Here is an 18,669-nt window from a genome sequence, read left to right on the forward strand (position 1 = left end):
GTTTTCTGGTGTTGTTGGTGGGAATATGGATCCTTTCAATGGTCTGCTACCAATGCTTTGACTAGGTAAACTTATGCTTCTGGTGTCAATGTTCAGAAGCATAATCGCTTTGTATCAGGGACAACCTTTGTAACTTCACGGTATGCCCATGGATTAACAAGTTCCTATTTGCTTCATGCTTCATGGTATTGGTATGTTTCATGCTGTAACTTTCTAAATGCAGTTTCCACCCCTGACTGCTGCATTCTGCTCATTGTTTATACTCATGTCTCATGAGGGTTTCCGTCGGGTGCTCTCAGACTGGATTTGGTTGGTGAGTGGCTTTAAGAGATCTTGTTTTAAGGGCCCATGGGTGATGAGGTTGGTGAGTGGCTTTAAGAGATCTTGTCAAGTAATATCAATGATCATCCGGAAATTGTATGCATCAGACTTAGGTTAGTGTTTTGGACAATTACATTCATGTTACTGTATTTCGAGAGTGCAGGAAAGCTTTTTCTGTTTTTGACGTTTTGTTTTATGAAGTTGGAGAGATGCATGGTGGTCATCTCCCCCTTTCTAAATTTTTTGGCCTGTTGAAATTGATACCGGCTGGCCTTTGTTTGCCATGTTTGAACTCATTTACATAAATAAGTGATTTTTCCTCTCAATGGAAATCTTATGCTGGGTTCGGAGTTGGGCATTGGAGTCTTTATGGCGTGGATATGTTCTGTGTTATGTTACATAGTCACAGGAAGTTGTTATAGCTCCCTAGCTATTAAGCATTAGATAACATAATTACTTTCCATGGACCATGGAAGCTAGTTGTAGATGTTTTGAAAAGCTAAACCACAAGGAAAAATGTAAGTTCATACTGTCTCTGAATATTGGATTGCTCTCTTGTCTCTCATTAATGCCATCCAGTTTTTTTTTCTATGAATAATAGATCTAACAATAGTGGCAGTCATACTGGAACTCTGATTGTTCTCTTTATGTTTTCACAGGGCAGGCGATCAAATGTCAGTCATCGGGATTCATCTGAGCTCCCAAGTCTTTGGATGATATGATAAGTGATGTTGATGGTGTGAACCAAAGAGAGCTCTAGACTTTTTAGAGTCCAGCTTAATTCTGTGGCAGGAAACTGCGGTGAAAATGCCATGTTGCAGAAGCATTCCTCATGAAGTAAATCATTGGCCTTATACAAGTTGTATCAAGGGAATCATTTTCACATGACACTTTTGTAGTGTACTCAATAGCCTCAGCATTCCAACTAGCTCTTGTTTCAGCTTGATAATTAACCATCTCATGATAGCTTCAGCATTTGGTAAGTTAGAGATATTGCGCTGGTGTTAGCTTGCTCTTGTGATGCAGTAGACTCGAGCTCTCCTTGGTCTTATGAAATTGTTCTCCAATTTGAGATATTCAAACCCCACAAGGCTTTCGCTTGGGTTCGGCTATGGAACACGATTTAGGTTTAAGAACTAGTGTGTTGTAAAGGAGCAACCCTGCTGGTGATCCTTAGGGTCACTTAACCAGACCCGCATAATCAGATGTAGTACTAACTACTAACCTGTATATTTTGATGCCACAGTAGTTGTGAATTCTAATACCTCACCTTTCTTCATACATTTCTCAAGTATGAGAGATTGAGAGTTATGCATCCCGCTCAAACCACATAATAGACCCTTTAAGAAGGAAATGACAAATAAACCTGCAATCAGTTTGAGGTATGGGTTACTTCAAAAATCAAAACACATGCCTTTGATTACTCTAGAAACTTTTGTTCAATATTTTCTGCACAATCTTTACAGTAAGGTCTCCCACTTTCCGCCAGATAATTCCTTAGGGGCTAAACATTAAAAACACACAAGTTCTCACAAGGTAAAGCAGCTACATGGTGAAGTTGATGCAGCATAAGCTCCAAAGCCATTGATTTCATAGATTACTATATCATCCACCATTCGCTACTTTGATTAAGTTTAACAAATCACGCCAATCAAAAGTAGCAAGAAGCCATTAAGGAACTTAAGCGCTTTGCAGAATATATGGGACCTCTCAAACATTGTAGCAATTTCAAAAGCAAAACCATTCAAACACAAAACATCTAAGATAACACAACCTTTAGCTCAATCCCCACCTCCTTTTGCAAATTTCAATGACAAACAAATTGGCTCCACTATCCCTCAATCAAAAGCTTATTTCCCTTTAACTTGCTTTAACCAATCTCCTAGTTTATTTAAACAAACAACCATCTTCCTCTATCCCCTTCATTATCTGTTTCAGCTGTTCTTCTTCTTGCTATTTTGGCAGATATGCTGCCCCTTGCCCCTCCACCTGCATCTCCAATACCACCTTCACCACTACTACAAGCCCAAAAGCAAAACAAACCACTCTCTCTGAATCAAATCATCATATCAAAATATGCTCGAAATCAAGATGCTCTGGTTCCTGCAGCAGCTAGTCATGAGTCCAGAAAATCAGAAAAACAACCGATGCTCTGGCCACCTCAGAGTCAACGAACAAATCCCCTTGTATGGTGTTGTGCTATAGTATGTCTCATATTCAGCCTTATTCTAATCTTCTTTGGAATTGCAACTTTGATCATCTTCCTTGTTGTAAGACCTAGAATTCCATTGTTTGATATCCCTAATGCAAAGCTCAGCACCATCTACTTCGACTCACCAGAGTATTTCAATGGTAACTTTGCTTTCCTGGCAAATTTTTCCAACCCAAATCGGAAAATAGATACAAGATTTGAGTATCTGCAGATGGAACTATACTTTTCTGATAGGCTCATAGCCACTCAGTCTCTTGACCATTTCACTCTAAGACCTCAAGAAGGAAGGTTGGAAGCAGTTGAGTTGGTGTCTAGTTTGGTCTACTTGCCACAGAATCATGCTCTGGCGCTTCGAACCCAGGTGCAGAACAACAGGGTCGACTATAATATAAGAGGAACATTCAAAGTGAGAGCCAGTCTGGGAATGATCCACTTTTCTTATTGGTTGCATAGCAGATGCCAGCTACAGATGACAGGTCCACCGACTGGTGCTTTAGTTGGCCAAAGTTGCCGAACCAAAAGATAAAGATTGGTGAGGAGCAATACTTGTATCATCTTTTCTTTTTCCTTCTGTCTACATTGAAATCTAAATGGAATTCTTGGTGTATAACAGAGAATGTATAGTTTCTATCGTAGAACAAATTAGTTTTATATTCTGACAATATTGTTTATGTTGAAAAACACAGGAGAAAAATCAACGTATCATTGCACTAGTACATAATAAATCGCAAGGAAATTAAAGGGAGTCCTCAAACCAGAATCTATTTGAGGAAGGAAGAACCAGAGTACCATCAATATTATATGGAGAATCAACTAGGATCCTGTGCTGATCTCCACATAAATTCTGCATTCTTAATATTTCCAGAATATTCAACTAGGATGCACTTGTTTGATACATAACGAATTCATTTAAAAATTACATATTGATTCAAAACTTCAGAGAAAACTACAGCTATAGAATCATCCAAAATATTAGCTCCCCAGGAATCCGACTGCAGCATTTTACATAGAGGGTACATTCTTAGACAGTCCTACTCTGAAGTGTCCCCCTAATCAGTAAGCACCTAACATACCATCAGTGTTTAGATTCATCAACAATTTAAATGTCCATAATTATAGAAAGAGCTATCTTTAATTTAAACAGAAAGGTCATAGTCACATGTTCTTGTAATGGACAGCTGTTTCAACACAATACACTATTTTATTTTTCTTTTTCTTTTTTATACTTCTGTCTTCCTACGCCCAACCATTGTTACAAACATACTGGAAATATCCCAGTATGAAAAGTTGATACCACACTGTATATCTCCCACTATCATAATGCTCACCCATCCATCTTGCCTAACTGCAAGCCTAGAATTCACAGAGGAAGATCCCTAAATATTCACTGACTGAAACAGCCAGCACAAGACAACTAGTCCACCTCTATACTTTGCATAAGAAAAGATCAAAAGAATAAACACTACTTATATAGTAAAAGAATTTGCAGCACAGGGAAATACCATAAGAAAATCTAAACTGCCTCATAGGAAAGTCCCTCTGGTTTAATATGACAGTGAGCTACGCCTAGTTGACAAAGAGAGCATCTCAGCCAGAAACTTGGCAATTACCATTTGAGTGGTATATCATATTCAAATTATAAAGTAAAATCCAGTGTCTTATGCTAAATTAATGAATGTAATGAAGAATCTTGATAACAAACAAAGTATACAAGTAGACAGCACAAGGATCGACCAAGATGTGATCTATTATAAAGTTTTAAGACAAAGTAATGAAAGTATGTTCTAAACTTTTAGACCACTATGTGTACATTACGTCTAAAAATTCTGAGCAGTAACCAAATTAAACGATCACTGTAATGTAAGAGCTCATTCAAAAATACAAATCAAACCTCTAATCCGGAGCCACAGCAGCTTCACTTCGCATTCACTTCAGCTGGCGTCTTCGCCTCAATTGACAATGCATGTAGTCCACTGTCCAACTCCTCTTGCAACAAGGCGTAAATGAGCCTATGCCTCTTGATCAAGCTCTTCCCTTCAAACTCCTTCGACACAACTCTCACATTGAAATGTGTCTCACCATCACCACTCCCTCTAACTCCGGCGTGCCCGGCGTGCTGGTAAGATATATCCTCCACTTCCAATTCCACAGGACTAAGCTCCCTCTCCAATGCCTCCTTAATTCTCTTCCCTCTACCTCCTAAACCACCCGAATTCAACTCCTCCTCATTCGAAACACTCTCTACCACCTCCAATTCCTCCCCATTTCCTTCTAAGCTTGCTTCATTATTCCCATCACCAATTTTCAAACCCGAATTCGAATTCTTTTCAGTACTGCCACTCAATTGCTCAGCATTTTCAATAGAGCTCAATCCACCATTGATTTTCGAACCCGAAGTCGAAAACTCTACACTACTCAACTCAGAATTCAACCCCAAATCAACAGTATCCGACTCACTAATCAACTGCTTAGCCTTTTTCTGCATCAACTTCAGCATATTCAAGAACCCATTATTCCTACCAGGTGACAAGCTCTGCTGAAGCCCAAGATGGAGCACGAAGTCGGGTCGGACCCTCAAAACCTCCTCCACGGGTTGACCCGAAAGCCCCTTGACGAGCAGAGCCGCGAGACCCTTGGCGATTTGGGCGTCGGAATCGGCCTCGAAAACGACGTTGTTGTCGGAGTCGAGGTAGGCCCGGACCCAAACCTGCGAGACACAACCTTCGACCTTGTTGTCTTTTGTCTTGTACTTGTCTTCGAGGGGTTTAAGGTTCTTGCCGTAGAACAGGAGCTCCTCGTACTTGGCTTTGGCGACAGGTACGGACTGGAAGAGGTTGACTATTTCTAGAAGCTTCGGGGGGAGTTCTTCGATTGGCTGGAGAGGAGTGGAGGGTGATGAGGTGGAGGAGGAGGATATGGTGGGGATTCTTTGGAAAGTGAAGGGTCTAGTGAAGGAAGTAAAGTTTGGGTTTTTGGGGAAGGCGGAGAGGGTTTTGGGGGCGAAGGAAGAGTTGGTGGGGAGTTTGGTAGTGAATAGTCGAAGGGAGGATGAGATGGAAGAAGACGACGACATGGTTCGGTTTAGTTGTGAGTGGTGGAAGCAGAGAGTTGCAGAGAAACAGAGACGATTGATCGGGTAGGGGGGACACCATCATTGGGCCGGGCTGGAAGTATAAACCCCCCAAGTTCTAAACGCACCGTTTTAGGCCACCATATTTAACAACTTTGTTTTTGTTTCTTTCCCTTTTAACAAAAATAAGAGAGTTTTTCATGAAGAATCAGACACAATGTGGATTACTATGTCACACAGTACATTGAAGAATCTCTGATAAAAAAACTATGCATTGTAAGTTACAAATGAGTCAAAGAAATAATACAATCTCAGCCGATGTATAGCTTTAACTAATTTTGGCAAAAGGTTTTGGGACGGTTTAGGACATGTACAAACCAGAAGAGGTTAACTATATGCAGCAAAAGAACTATTTGCAGCAACCTCTAAAATTTTAGGTAAGATAGAAGGAAAAAAAATATATATATATACATGTGTTTTGGAGATTTTAATTTTTGTTTCCACAGTAGATATTATAGCGAATCCAATCTTGGAAATGCATGCTCATAGTAGAAGGACAGGAGCCAAGCATGAGCCAAGTCATTGGTGTCTCCATAGACATGAGAAAATGGTAAAATCAAGAAGTTCAAGAAGAACTGTACGGATGCTCAGGACCTGGTATTGAACTGGTTATATACTTATATTTGTATCTGCATGAAAGCTTCTTTAGCTGAGCTTTCCAAAAGTTAGGTACATGCATTGTGATTTATGAATGGGATTTTCCGGTTTTTCATAGGGTGAAACATACAGATGCCAAAACCCAGACATCTTACTGTTTCATTCATTCCAAGCCTTAACATATTGTTCATGTTGTTTATGAAATCTAGAATTCGTCCGTGAAAAGAGTTTCCAATCGTGGAGTAAAACATGTTGATCGTGATCATGTATTATAAGCAAGAACACTGATCGAGGACTTGGCAAATTAAAAAGAAAAACTTCAATGCTTGCAAGAGGATCGACTTGATCGAGTTGCTCATGATGAACTTGGTCATGCATGTGTTTATTCAAGCTTCACAAGAATCTCATGAATTTGATTTCCCAGAGCAAGGTCTGCAGATATTGATACTGGCCGGAAAGTCCAGTAGGCGCGACTACATACTACAACTACATACTACTTTACACCGGATGATATCACCTCCCAATTCAAAACAGGCCACATGTAAGAGATATATATATATATATATAAATTATCTGATAATATATGTTCTTGAGTAATTAACCTTTTCATTTTGAGAAAAAATTAATAGCTTCCACGAGTATATTTTCACAATTTGGTGACAATCATAATCATTAGTAAATTAGATTTTAGATTTGTGTTCGATATTTGTGTTTTTCTGGACAGTACTATGTTGGTTTATGTTCTAAAATAAATTATCATGGGTAAACTATGATTAAGTAAAGTTAATTATCAGATTATTTATTTATTTAAAAAAAAATAATTCTCTCTAAAACCAACATGGTTCATGCCTAGAAAAATACAAATATGAAAACAAAACTAAAATCTACTTCACTAATAATTATGATTGGCACCAGTTTGTGAAAATATACCCATGAAAACTCGTGAATTTTTTTAATTTTTCTCTAAATGAATAGTTTAATTATTCATTAAATGTATAACATATATTATCAGATAATTTATCTATCTGGCCTGTACTGAATCCTACAAAACATCCATATACTTGAATATAAAGAAGCATTAATTCCCCATCTCCTTGTGATGGTAGATATTCGTGCAAATTAAAGACTACCAACCACTTACGGCGCCAGCCAACTGCCAGTACGTCAAAAAAATTACTGAAGATGGCAATTAATACTAGTTCATACTTACAAGACTGACCTTTAGATAAACAGATCGACAAGAAAATGTTTTTCACGTACGACAAAGTGTTTGAGGAGAAATTAAGTAATGAAGAAATGTCCAACAATTGATGATTTTAGTTCTAATCACATTAATGCGCCCCATCTGAGTCTTATTGGCGAAATAAATTATTGATTTAGTTCAGAACACATGAAATAATTAAGAAACTCGATCATGAAAAATGATTTTAGATTAATATACTTTGTGTTATCTCTACTACTACTGTTCTAATTGAAGCCTCTCATGTCAACAATTTTACTAATAAATTGAAATTCCGAAACTACATCCTTCACACATGAAAAAAAAAAAACTATACGCAAGACTACGTCCTTCGCATGCGCCTTTGCGCGTGAGTGCAAGAAAGCTAGACATTATAAAGACAAACCGAATTATGGATACTTACCAGTGCCGGCCATGAGGCTAGGCTCACAAGGTGGAGTTATTCTGAATGGGATTTTCCGGTTTTTCATGGGGTGAAACATACAGATGCCAAAACCCAGACATTTTACTGTTTCAATCATTCCAAGCCTGAACATATTGTTCATGTTGTTTATGAAATCTAGAATTCCTTAGTGAAAAGAGTTTCCAATCTTGGAGTAAAACATGTCGATCGTGATCATGTGTTATAAGCAAGAACACTGATCGAGGACTTGGCAAATTAAAAAGAAAAACTTCAATGCTTGCAAGAGGATCGACTTGATCGAGTTGCTCATGATGAACTTGGTCATGCATGTGTTTCACGAAAATGAAGATGGACCTTTAGATAAACAGATCGACAAGAAAATGTGTTTCACGTACAAGAAAGACAGAGTGTTAGAGGAGAAATTAAGTAATGAAATAAATGTCCAACAATTAATTGATGATTTTAGCTCTATTCACATTAATGCGCCCCATCTATCCCGAGTCTTATTGGCTAAATAAATTAATGATTTAGTTCAGAACACATGCAATAATTAAGAAACTCGATCATGTACTACCTATTTATTGAAAAATGATTTTAGATTAATATATTAGCTCTTTGTTAACTCCTACTGTAACAGGAAGTCCTTTGATGTCAAAACTTCACCAATAAAATGAAGTTTGGAGGATGCATATGCTAGAGTAGAGAGAAAACAAATATTTACAAGGATTAATATACTATATGACAACAAAAATAGAAAAAAGATTGAAAACAAGGGAGTGTATTCTGCACTCCACCGGAGCATGGGCACCAGCAAATACTAATGACGTGGCAGTTACCCAATTAAACAGACGTTAGCTCATCTCCTACAAACAAACAAAATGATGTCACTTACCACCTTTTTTTTACTTTTATTTCCTCCTTCACAGCATTTATTGTCAGATTTTAACATTTCGGGTTTCAAGATACACTTTTAATTACTTCCAAGAGAATAATTATCGTCTCTCCTCTAAATAAGTAAATTTCAACCATTTAAAAATAAATATGATTCTTTTTCCGGAAAAAAAAATTGTAGAAATTAAGATTATATTCAAAATATACAAATTGTAAAAAAGTAAAAAAAAAACGTACCATACATTATTTATACAACTATAATTGCATTAAATAATGTATATCAAAATGTATAGATATATAAAAATTTCAATTATGGAGATGTACTCTTAAGCCATGAGAACTCTTAGTTTCCATAATATTTTTATAAGAGTAACAATATGCAACCAACTACTTTGCCATACAAAATCACAAAGAATATATATGACGTGACCAGTGCATTTACAAAGACAAACAATTGTTTTTTCCTAAATTTATTTCTTTTTTTTTACATGTAATGGAAATGGGAGCTGAAATTAACACTACTCATTTTACAGTCCACACTCCACATTTTCTTTTCAAGTAGGCAAAATTGTAAGAATAGTACATGAACTATGCTCCACTTATAGTTAAATCAGTTATGTAATGGTATCTTACTTTTAAAACTACAACTTATGTGCATGAACTTTCTAATTCAATCTAGAGGAAGATAAACTTACAACTCAAGCTGATAATATACATGGACCGTAATTAGGTAGTTAACAGATTTATCGAAACTGAGTAGAGTTAAATAGTTGATATATTTATGCTTTAGTTTTCAAAGTAGGGTAATCTTAATATTCTCAAATTAGCATAGTTTATGTACTCTTTTTAAAATTTGTAACTTAAGTTTTGTCATTACTCGGCTCAAGTTTTGTCTTTTATAAGAATTTTAACCAAATAAGAGTGTGGATTATAAATTTGGGAGGGCAAATATCAACTTTCATGTAATATTGAGGATAAATATATTTGACCGAACCGAAAAATAAACTAATTTAATTATCAATTCAACTTTGTTCAACTAATTAAACAACGGTATATAAGACTAGAGTACTATTTGCATGTAATTTGTCAGATTATAGTTTTTAAATGATTTTTAATTTGTCGAAGACTCGAAGTAACATATATAATTTACACAACATATATAGCTGCGTCGGTGACATATGAATGGTCAAAAATTACTTTTTCTTTTTCTATATTACGGGCAAAAAGAAACCAATGTGTCTAATGATGTTGTGTAATGTTCACGCAATGTATGAAATCATGTGAACATTTCCAAAGTGACAGTAAGGTGAATATAAATAAGAGAACCTAATGACTTTGATTCATATCCACTTGCTCAATTGTAGTACCATTAATATAATTATCGGGTTCTTAAAAGGTAAAATCATCAACATATGAAATAAGGATACTAAATACACTAAAAACATTTGGATAAGAGGATCCAAATATTCTATGTGTGTTATAAATAATTTTACCAATTTCCTTCTCTTTTTAATTTATACTGTGTCAATCAAATTAACTAAAATGTCAAATACTTTTTTTTATGAATAAATAAATAAATAATTAAAATGTTATAACCAGTTTAGCGTGAGTCAAACTCACATTTTTCTATTTACAAAAAGGAGTTATGCCACATATCGTGTATTATGATAATAATTCTAAGAAATCCATTTAGTTAAAAATTAAGTAGTTGATGAGATAATAATTGGTAAAAACTGGAGATTGTTCACTTGATTTATTTGTTAAGAGCATTAAAGAAAAATTTAAGGACAACTTTGACCCATTTGTTTGATCATGTAGCTATACTAATTTGGGTTTAATGGAAATAACTAAACCCTTATTTCCATTATGGACTTATTTTTTATATAATTTTATCCTTTTATATAATATTTTTAAATGGAAGTTGACTGTTTAAATAACATTAACCTCAATAACCGTGCTTAGATACTAGTGGCTAATATTCATTTATAATAATAAAATAATAAAATAATTACTCTATGGTGCATTGAATCCGTTTCTTGAAAACAAGAGAGATAAGAGTATGCCAACGTCGGTCCTTCACACATATGAAAATAAAACACCGCAAGCGAGACTGCGTCCTTCACATGTGCCTTTACGCGTACAGGAAAATTAGTCATTATAAAGACAAGCCGAATTATTGATACTTACATTAAATCTATATTTGATCCGTTACATGTCATGGATCGTATCTTGATCATCAACGTTCAATGGATTAAAGTATCACATCCAATATGTTTTTTTTTTTTTGAGAAATCAAATCCAATCTGTTTTATTAACAGTAGATCCAATTCAAAATCTTTATGTTTGTTAAGAAGTTTATTTCTTCAGATAAAACAATATTTCATATAATGGTTGTTTACATGCAAGCAGTGAGAGCAATTTTTTCATGTGTTTACTTGCTAGCTTAGAAAATAAAAAAGAAAAGAAAGTAGTATTCCTTATCTCTCTTTTTTTTTTTCTATAAATTTAAGTCGATTAGGCTTTTTTTTAATCAAATAAGAATTAAGCTTGGGGATATTACCTGCTAATATTTTGAGTTGGGAGACACACAGTTTTTATTAGTCCAAACATTCTCACGTATTTGACCTCTTATACTCTCTACGCCTCCGATTTTCTTTTCGCATCTTAGTTCCTATCACGCGTACAACAAACTCTGTTTACTCAGTGAACCTCTATATATCCCTTTACATATCTATTCGTTACACACACACACACACATAAGGCTAGGGTCAATCCTGTTATAAACTCATTTATAATTCCCCGACAGTAAAATTTTCGTTTCTTCTAAAAAAAAAAGAATAATAATAATAATGCACCGACAGTAGTTTGTATGCCTATCTCGATGAACATCCACATTTGAGTGGTTAAATATTGTGTTTGCCTGACCTTCACGAATAGTACGTACCTGCATGAAATATCAGACTCAAGCTCTCTATATAAACCCTAACCAGCTCATGTAAGCTTCATTCTCCTCAACTGCTAAAGCCTTCCTTATTTTACTAGAGCTAGCTAGTTAGAATGGAGAAAGCAAGTGCATTCCTCCGCCATCCTCCTCCTCGTAAGGGAAAACTGATCACTATCCTTAGCATTGATGGAGGTGGAGTCAAAGGGATTATCCCCGGAACTATTCTCGCTGCCCTAGAGAAGATGCTTCAGGTAAGCAACAAATTAAACAAAAAGGTTTGATTATATACGGCCGGATTCTTAATTTATGATTCGATATATTGATGAATCTTAATTCGTGTACGTATACAAGTGCAGTTGATCGATTATCTTACTTATGCAGGAAGAGGAGGGCAATTCATATGCAAGACTGGCCGATTATTTTGATGTGATTGCAGGGACGAGCACCGGCGGACTTGTGACTGCCATGCTCAGTGCTCCTGATGAAAACAACCGCCCCTTGTTTAGTGCTGATCAGATTGTCCCTTTTTATCTTGAAAATTGTCCTAAGATCTTCCCATTAGAAAAGTAATAAATTAAATTAGCTTAATTAATTTACTGATTAATAAAACGTAATTCCAGAGGTCGGTTTAATTAATTAATTTCCTTATACATGCTTGTTGGCCTATGCAACAGCAACTGGTCGATAAAAGCAACAGGGCCCGATCAAAATGGTTGGAAATCAACAATAACAGCAAAGATAAAAGCATTCCTTTCATATTTCCGGGAAATGCCACCATTGCGTGGACCAAAATATTCTGCGACTCCGTTGCTGGATATAGTCGAGGCAAAATTAAGTGCCATACGGTTGAACCAGACATTAACCAACGTTGTAATCCCGAGTTATGATATAAAACTGCTCCAGCCAGCCATATTCTCAAGCTACGAGGTCTGTACTTTTCTTTCTTTTAGAATTAAGTGTCATTAAATTAGTCGCGACTACGGCATACAGTTCTAATACTCAGAGTATTATACGATTTTCGTTTGTCAACTATAGATTGGAGAACGTACATGCAAATCTTATATCATATATGTTATTGGTCATTGTAGTTGAAACGCAATTCGAACAAGGAGACAGATCCGGCTAAACTCTCTGATATCTGCATGGCAACTTCAGCAGCACCAACCTATTTTCCTGCTCACAAATTTGGAACCAGCAATACTAGGGAATACCATGTCGTTGATGGCGGAGTGGCTGCTAATAATCCGGTACTAGTTATCAGCAGACAGCAGTCAAAAATTCCCGAACCTTGCTTACGGCATGGAATTAAGTGCGCTCATGTATATTCATTTGTATGCAATTTATTATTTTTCAGAGTTTGGTTGCTATAACTGAAGTGACAAAAGAAATCAAGAACAAAAATCCCAACTTCCGATCTGATTTGGCGGCTAATCCGGTACTACTGATATCGTTGGGTACTGGTGAACCAAAGGATAAGTGTTCATACAGCTCTGACGAAGCAGCTAAATGGGGTATTGGTGGATGGATGATTCATGCGGGGCCTCCACCTACTTGTCCATTGATAGAAGTATTCACTGAAGCAAGTAGTGGCATGGTCGATTACCAACTTATTACCCTTTTGGAATCTCTTTGGTCTGACGGAACTTACCTTCGGATTCAGGTAAACAACTTGATCGTATATAACAAGATACTATAAACTGTAAATCATAACATGCATGTAGAAGCTAAGATTGATTGCAAGACCTCATAATTACGTACCATGTACTGATAGAAGTACAAAATGCATGGTGCAGGAAGATGAACTGCCTATAGACATGACCTCTATGGACAATGCTACTGAAAAGAACCTCAAGAAGCTTGTGAAAGCTGGGAAGAAGCTGTTAGCTAAACCGGTTGCAAAGATGAATATATCAACCGGTCGCCGTGAGCCTGTTGAACCCGAGATCACAAATGAGAAGGCACTCCGAGAGTATTATTCATCTCCATCTATACTAAAATTCATAGCAAAACTTGCATATATTCTAATTCTATACATTAATTGAAAAGTCTCTCATCACTAACTTGTTCATCTTGTTTCTGTAGTATGGCGGTAGCTCTCGTTGAGGAGAGGAAGAGACGTCATAGCGTCGACGACCATGGTCACCACAAGGATATTGAAGCCTAAGACCAAAGTCACCAAACTATCGACCCTCGTTCAGTATGCGATTAATATAAAGTTATAAATATATGTCATCCCTCAATAAAATACCAATTAATTACCATGTTGGTTGTGACCTTGTGATGAACCGTGTTCCATGATTTATATAAGTGTTAGTAGATTTAATCTCCGTAATACCCCGGTGTATGTATGTTGTTTTAATTAGTATAGAATAGTTTATATAAGGAAGAATATATAATCAATGTTTCTACTAAATATTTTATGTAATGCCTAAATAAGAGTTTCCTTATTAATAAATAAAGATAATGTTTCTCATATCCTGATGCTTATTACATTAATTCTCCTAAAATAAGTCTTTCGTTTTTCATCTTATATATGCAATTCTATGCTATCAAGTATCAACAAAACAAAGAGCTAGAACAGTTGCAGTTAAATATCAAAACAGTTCGATCGAAAAAGCTGGATCGGTGTTGATCAATACAAGAAATCAAGAAGCTAGCTATTTATCTAAGAGAGTGTATTCAGTGCTTTAGCAGTGTGCGGGCACCAACACCACATGTCTCATCACGTGACTCTTTGAAATGTCTTTGTTACTCTTATTTGATTCACAGTGTCCACAAATAAGAAAGAAACAGTAATTGAAGATTTAGCATCACCACGTGGAAGGTAAGCTTTGAGAGGAGAGTGTAGTTCAAAACCGGACCCGGAATCGGAAGTGCACCCGAAAGTTCCAAACTCAGACCCGAGAGCCAAATCAAACCCAGAACCTTCACTCCAATTCAAACCTAGCTCCGCCGCAATTCCAGGGATATCTAATTGTAGAACGGCGCACCCAGGCCGCGCTCCATCTTTCTATCAGACCTGTAATCCCCGCATCTCCTTTTAATTCATTCCCCTCAACAAGATATCTTCAAAAAATTCCAACCATATCCGATCTGATATGAGTACTCACGATCCAAATATTGCAAAGCCATTGTGTATAATAGATTGAATAGTAGTATATATCCAGTCGGTACCAATATGCTTCCACGAAATCCCCAAGAAACTTCAAGACCATGATATGATTGATGCCTAACTACTCTGTTAAAATAGGAGGAATCTGCAATACAATCTCATCCATGATTTATGAATCCCCAACCACCACAAACTTTATTCCGACTGGGTTTATATTACCACCCGTCCGACACACATAACCGCCGCCATCTCTTTGGGTATTTAGGGTTTTCGTCAACTCTTTTTACCTTGTGGGTTTGTTAACGACTTAATGCGATCGTTAGAAAAAACTAATGGCTTCCATAAATAATAAAAAGAATCTGACGGTGTCTGCACTCCACGGTTGTGATTATCTAGATATCAATAAAATATTTGATGGTGTCTGCACTCCACGGTGCATACAATCCGTTTCCTTTATCTAATTGATGCAAGGTCATTTTCATTTTATCTTAGCCAGTGGCGGAGCCATGTTTGATCTTTGGGGGGTTCAAATATTAGGACCGAAACATCGACCATAAATTGAAAAATAAAAGACAATAAAAGACAATAATATAATAATAATATAAAAATCTTATTTAATAGCTTTAAAAGAATCTAAAATTCAATTTACAATAAAACGTAGAATCGACAAGATGAATAAAATACAACATATATCAAAATAAGGTCATTGTTCTTACATATCTTGAAAATCATCAATTATTGAATCAAATGTGAAGTTTTCTGCACTTTCTTTCTCAATATATATCAACAATGCATCTGTAAGAAAATCATTATCCTTTCGGTTACGAAGCCTTGCTTTGACTATACGCATAACAGAAAACGATCGATATGTAGTTGTTGAAGACATTGGAAGAGTAAGTACAAGCGAAATCACTCTATAAACAAGTGGATATGTTGTTGATTTTTAGTTCTTACTAACCACTAAGATATGTTGTAAATAGTTGAAAAGTTTTTGAACTCTTCATTTCGGACTACATTATACTAAAAAAATTCATGTAAAGTCATGCAGATAAAATTCTTCTACCAACATACGCTATCAATCTGGAATGATTTTTTTATTCACCAGGATCAAAAGCTAAATTTAAAGTAAGTAGCTTTACAAAACGCTCATTAAATTGATAATTCAACTCTTTCCATTGGGAATCTATGACAGCATTAAATGTATCTACCTGATAAAACCGCATAATTGTCCAATTATTATGGTGACGAGCTCGATTTTCTCTTGCAACGTAAGGAGCATTCATATATGATATCTCTATGTTACGTGCCTCCCAAAAGAAATTTACCTTGGTTAATAAAGCATCACCATCATCTCTCATCTTTTCAATGAAATCCTTAGTGGTAGAAACAAGCCTCGTGGCATTCAAGATGTCTTGAGATTTACTTTGCACTAGACAAAGTTCATTAGTGTTCTCCATAATTTCTTCCATGAGATGTAAGATGAAGACAAATTGATACGATGTCATTGACTCATAAGCTGCATCTGCATCTCCTGCCAGAGCTTTTTTTCCTTCATCAATTATGTTTATAAGTACCTGACAAACTGGACCTAATAGGAGCAAAAGTACCTAACAAAGATACCTTATTATCAAGAAAATTATATCAATATAGTAAATGACAAATAGGGGTCAATACCCTATTATAATATCCCATACTTAAATTTTGCTAGTCCTCGAGCAATACACTAAACTAAGTCTTTGAAAAGACTCAACAATAACATGAACCTACAAAACTCTAATGTCCTTAACACTTTGTCTAAGCAATCTCCCTAACATTGCAACACCAAGATCACATGATATTTATATTCAATCCACGGAATTTCGAAGGTTAATGTCAATACAAAATACACATGTAACATGTAGGACGAAGACATAATCAGGGTGAATGTAAAAGTGTAGCATGCAATAAACAAGTTAAGATTCAACTTCACATGGGTATGCTATAAGTGTTTCTCTCAACTTATGTCTAAGGTTTTCACTCAACTCAATTCCTTGCCAAATGGACCGAACTATATGCTCAACTCTTGTGACTTATCTCCACATATCAATACATGTCTATCTTGAGGATCAAAAATGACTTTATAAAGTTGTAATGGGGTTAAGCTCATAGGTTTATAGAACAAAAGGATATGGAATTCAAACAAGTTCTAAAACCTAGTAGAGTATCAATGAAGAGACTTTTTCGAACTTTACAACCATTGAAACATCTTCACCATTGCATTCTTCCAAACATATCACCATTGTGGCCGAATTTCATCTTGTTTGGCATTTATTTCATTCTTTGTATCTACAGTTAACCTGGGATATCAAGCTAGACATCACAAAATAACTTTTTTTCTTTCTCGTCGATTTTCTCTATGTATTTTTTTTTCAATACAACACAACCAGCTTGATATCCCACACTTATTCCTTTACTTCATCTTCACAATCTTCCTCCTTGGTCTTCATGTATATGTCTCATGTACAGCTCTACTAAGTTCTATAACAAAGATAGAGATATAACTATTCTAAGGTTCAAGGTTAAGATTATGCGGGTGATGACAAGAAGACCATAATATAAACTTTAAGTTGTTAACTAAGGGGTGCACATCTTGTATACACAAAATATGGGTCATGTGCCACATATGACAATAGTGGTAGATCTTAAGTGCCTTTATCACTTCTCCAATCAAGATATACAATGACTATAAGCTTTGACTAGCACAAGAGTAAGTTCTAGTAATCTCTAGAGTCAATTAACTTAATCTGCGGTAAGCAATTGACACACAACAAAAAAAGCATGTATAATCACATTTAGGCTCAATCACTCACATGTTTAAACATGTTGATAAATCTGTACCATGTCAACTTGTTTCTACATCTACTACATATTAACACATGCACCATATATCAAGATGGAACTATCTTGACCATTTCACTCTTAAGACCTCAAGAAGGAAGGTTGGAAGCAGTTGAGTTGGTGTCTAGTTTTGTCTACTTGCCACAGAATCATGCTCTGGCGCTTCGAACCCAGGTGCAGAACAACAGGGTCGACTATAATATAAGAGGAACATTCAAAGTGAGAGCCAGTCTGGGAATGATCCACTTTTCTTACTGGTTGCATAGCAGATGCCAGCTACAGATGACAGGTCCACCGACAGGTGCTTTAGTTGACCAAAGTTGCCGAACCAAAAGATAGATTGGTGAGGAGCAATACTTGTACGATCTTTTCTTTTTCCTTCTGTCTACATTGAGATCTAAATGGAATTCTTGGTGTATAAGAGAGAATGTATAGTTTCTATCGTAGAACAAATTAGTTCTATATTCTGACAATATTGTTTATGTTGAAAAACACAGGAGAAAAATCAACGTATCATTGCAATAGTACATAATAAATGCGCTAGGAAATTAAAGGGAGTCCTCAAACCAGAATCTATTTGAGGAAGGAAGTTTCATAGTACCATCAATATTATATGGAGAATCAACTAGGATCCTGTGCTGATCTCCACATAAATTCTGCATTCTTAATATTTCCAGAATATTCAACTACGATGCACTTGTTTGATAACATAACGAATTCATTTAAAAATTATATATTGATTCAAAACTTCAGAGAAAACTACAGCTATAGAATCATCCAAAATATTAGCTCCCCAGGAATCCGACTGCAGCATTTTACATAGAGGGTACATTCTGAGACAGTCGTACTCTGAAGTGTCCCCCTAATCAGTAAGCACCTAACATACCATCAGTGTTTAGATTCATCAACAAATTAAATGTCCATAATTATAGAAAGAGCTAT

At 35.9% G+C, this 18,669-nt stretch overlaps 2 protein-coding genes and 1 pseudogene across 3 annotated transcripts; 2 read left to right on the forward strand and 1 right to left on the reverse strand.

Annotated features, from left to right (window-relative positions):
• The first annotated feature begins 1,895 nt into the window (after nucleotides 1-1,895).
• LOC126788921 (NDR1/HIN1-like protein 10) lies at nucleotides 1,896-18,270 on the forward strand. 2 transcript variants are annotated; one of them, XM_050514942.1, is made up of 2 exons: nucleotides 1,896-2,894; nucleotides 17,902-18,270. In XM_050514942.1, exons 1-2 carry the CDS (start codon nucleotides 2,289-2,291, stop codon nucleotides 18,064-18,066), a joined length of 771 nt encoding a protein of 256 aa, XP_050370899.1. In that variant the 5' UTR covers nucleotides 1,896-2,288; the 3' UTR covers nucleotides 18,067-18,270. The 2 variants fall into 2 exon arrangements, with proteins under 2 accessions (XP_050370899.1, XP_050370898.1); XM_050514941.1 differs by lacking the exon at nucleotides 17,902-18,270 and adding an exon at nucleotides 3,220-3,365 and having other exon boundaries at nucleotides 1,896-3,065.
• LOC126788913 (sufE-like protein 1, chloroplastic/mitochondrial) lies at nucleotides 3,450-5,653 on the reverse strand. The gene is made up of 2 exons (XM_050514932.1): nucleotides 4,425-5,653; nucleotides 3,450-3,597 (listed from the first exon to the last, which is right to left on the reverse strand). The coding sequence occupies exon 1, from the start codon at nucleotides 5,604-5,606 to the stop codon at nucleotides 4,449-4,451; it is 1,158 nt and encodes a 385-aa protein (XP_050370889.1). The 5' UTR covers nucleotides 5,607-5,653; the 3' UTR covers nucleotides 3,450-3,597; nucleotides 4,425-4,448.
• LOC126788915 (patatin-like protein 5) lies at nucleotides 11,852-13,902 on the forward strand (annotated as a pseudogene).
• Nucleotides 18,271-18,669: the final 399 nt, after the last annotated feature.

This window comes from Argentina anserina, chromosome 3 (assembly GCF_933775445.1).
Source record: "Argentina anserina chromosome 3, drPotAnse1.1, whole genome shotgun sequence".
NCBI lineage: Eukaryota > Viridiplantae > Streptophyta > Magnoliopsida > Rosales > Rosaceae > Argentina > Argentina anserina.

Excerpts from the sequence above, each read along its gene's own strand:
- LOC126788913 (XM_050514932.1), bottom strand. The coding sequence starts at position 5,606 with ATGTCGTCGTCTTCTTCCATCTCATCCTCCCTTCGACTATTCACTACC.
- LOC126788921 (XM_050514942.1), top strand. The coding sequence starts at position 2,289 with ATGCTGCCCCTTGCCCCTCCACCTGCATCTCCAATACCACCTTCACCA. Across the intron at positions 2,895-17,901 it reads CTCTGGCGCTTCGAACCCAG|GTGCAGAACAACAGGGTCGA; the intron begins GTGCAGAACAAC and ends CTTCGAACCCAG.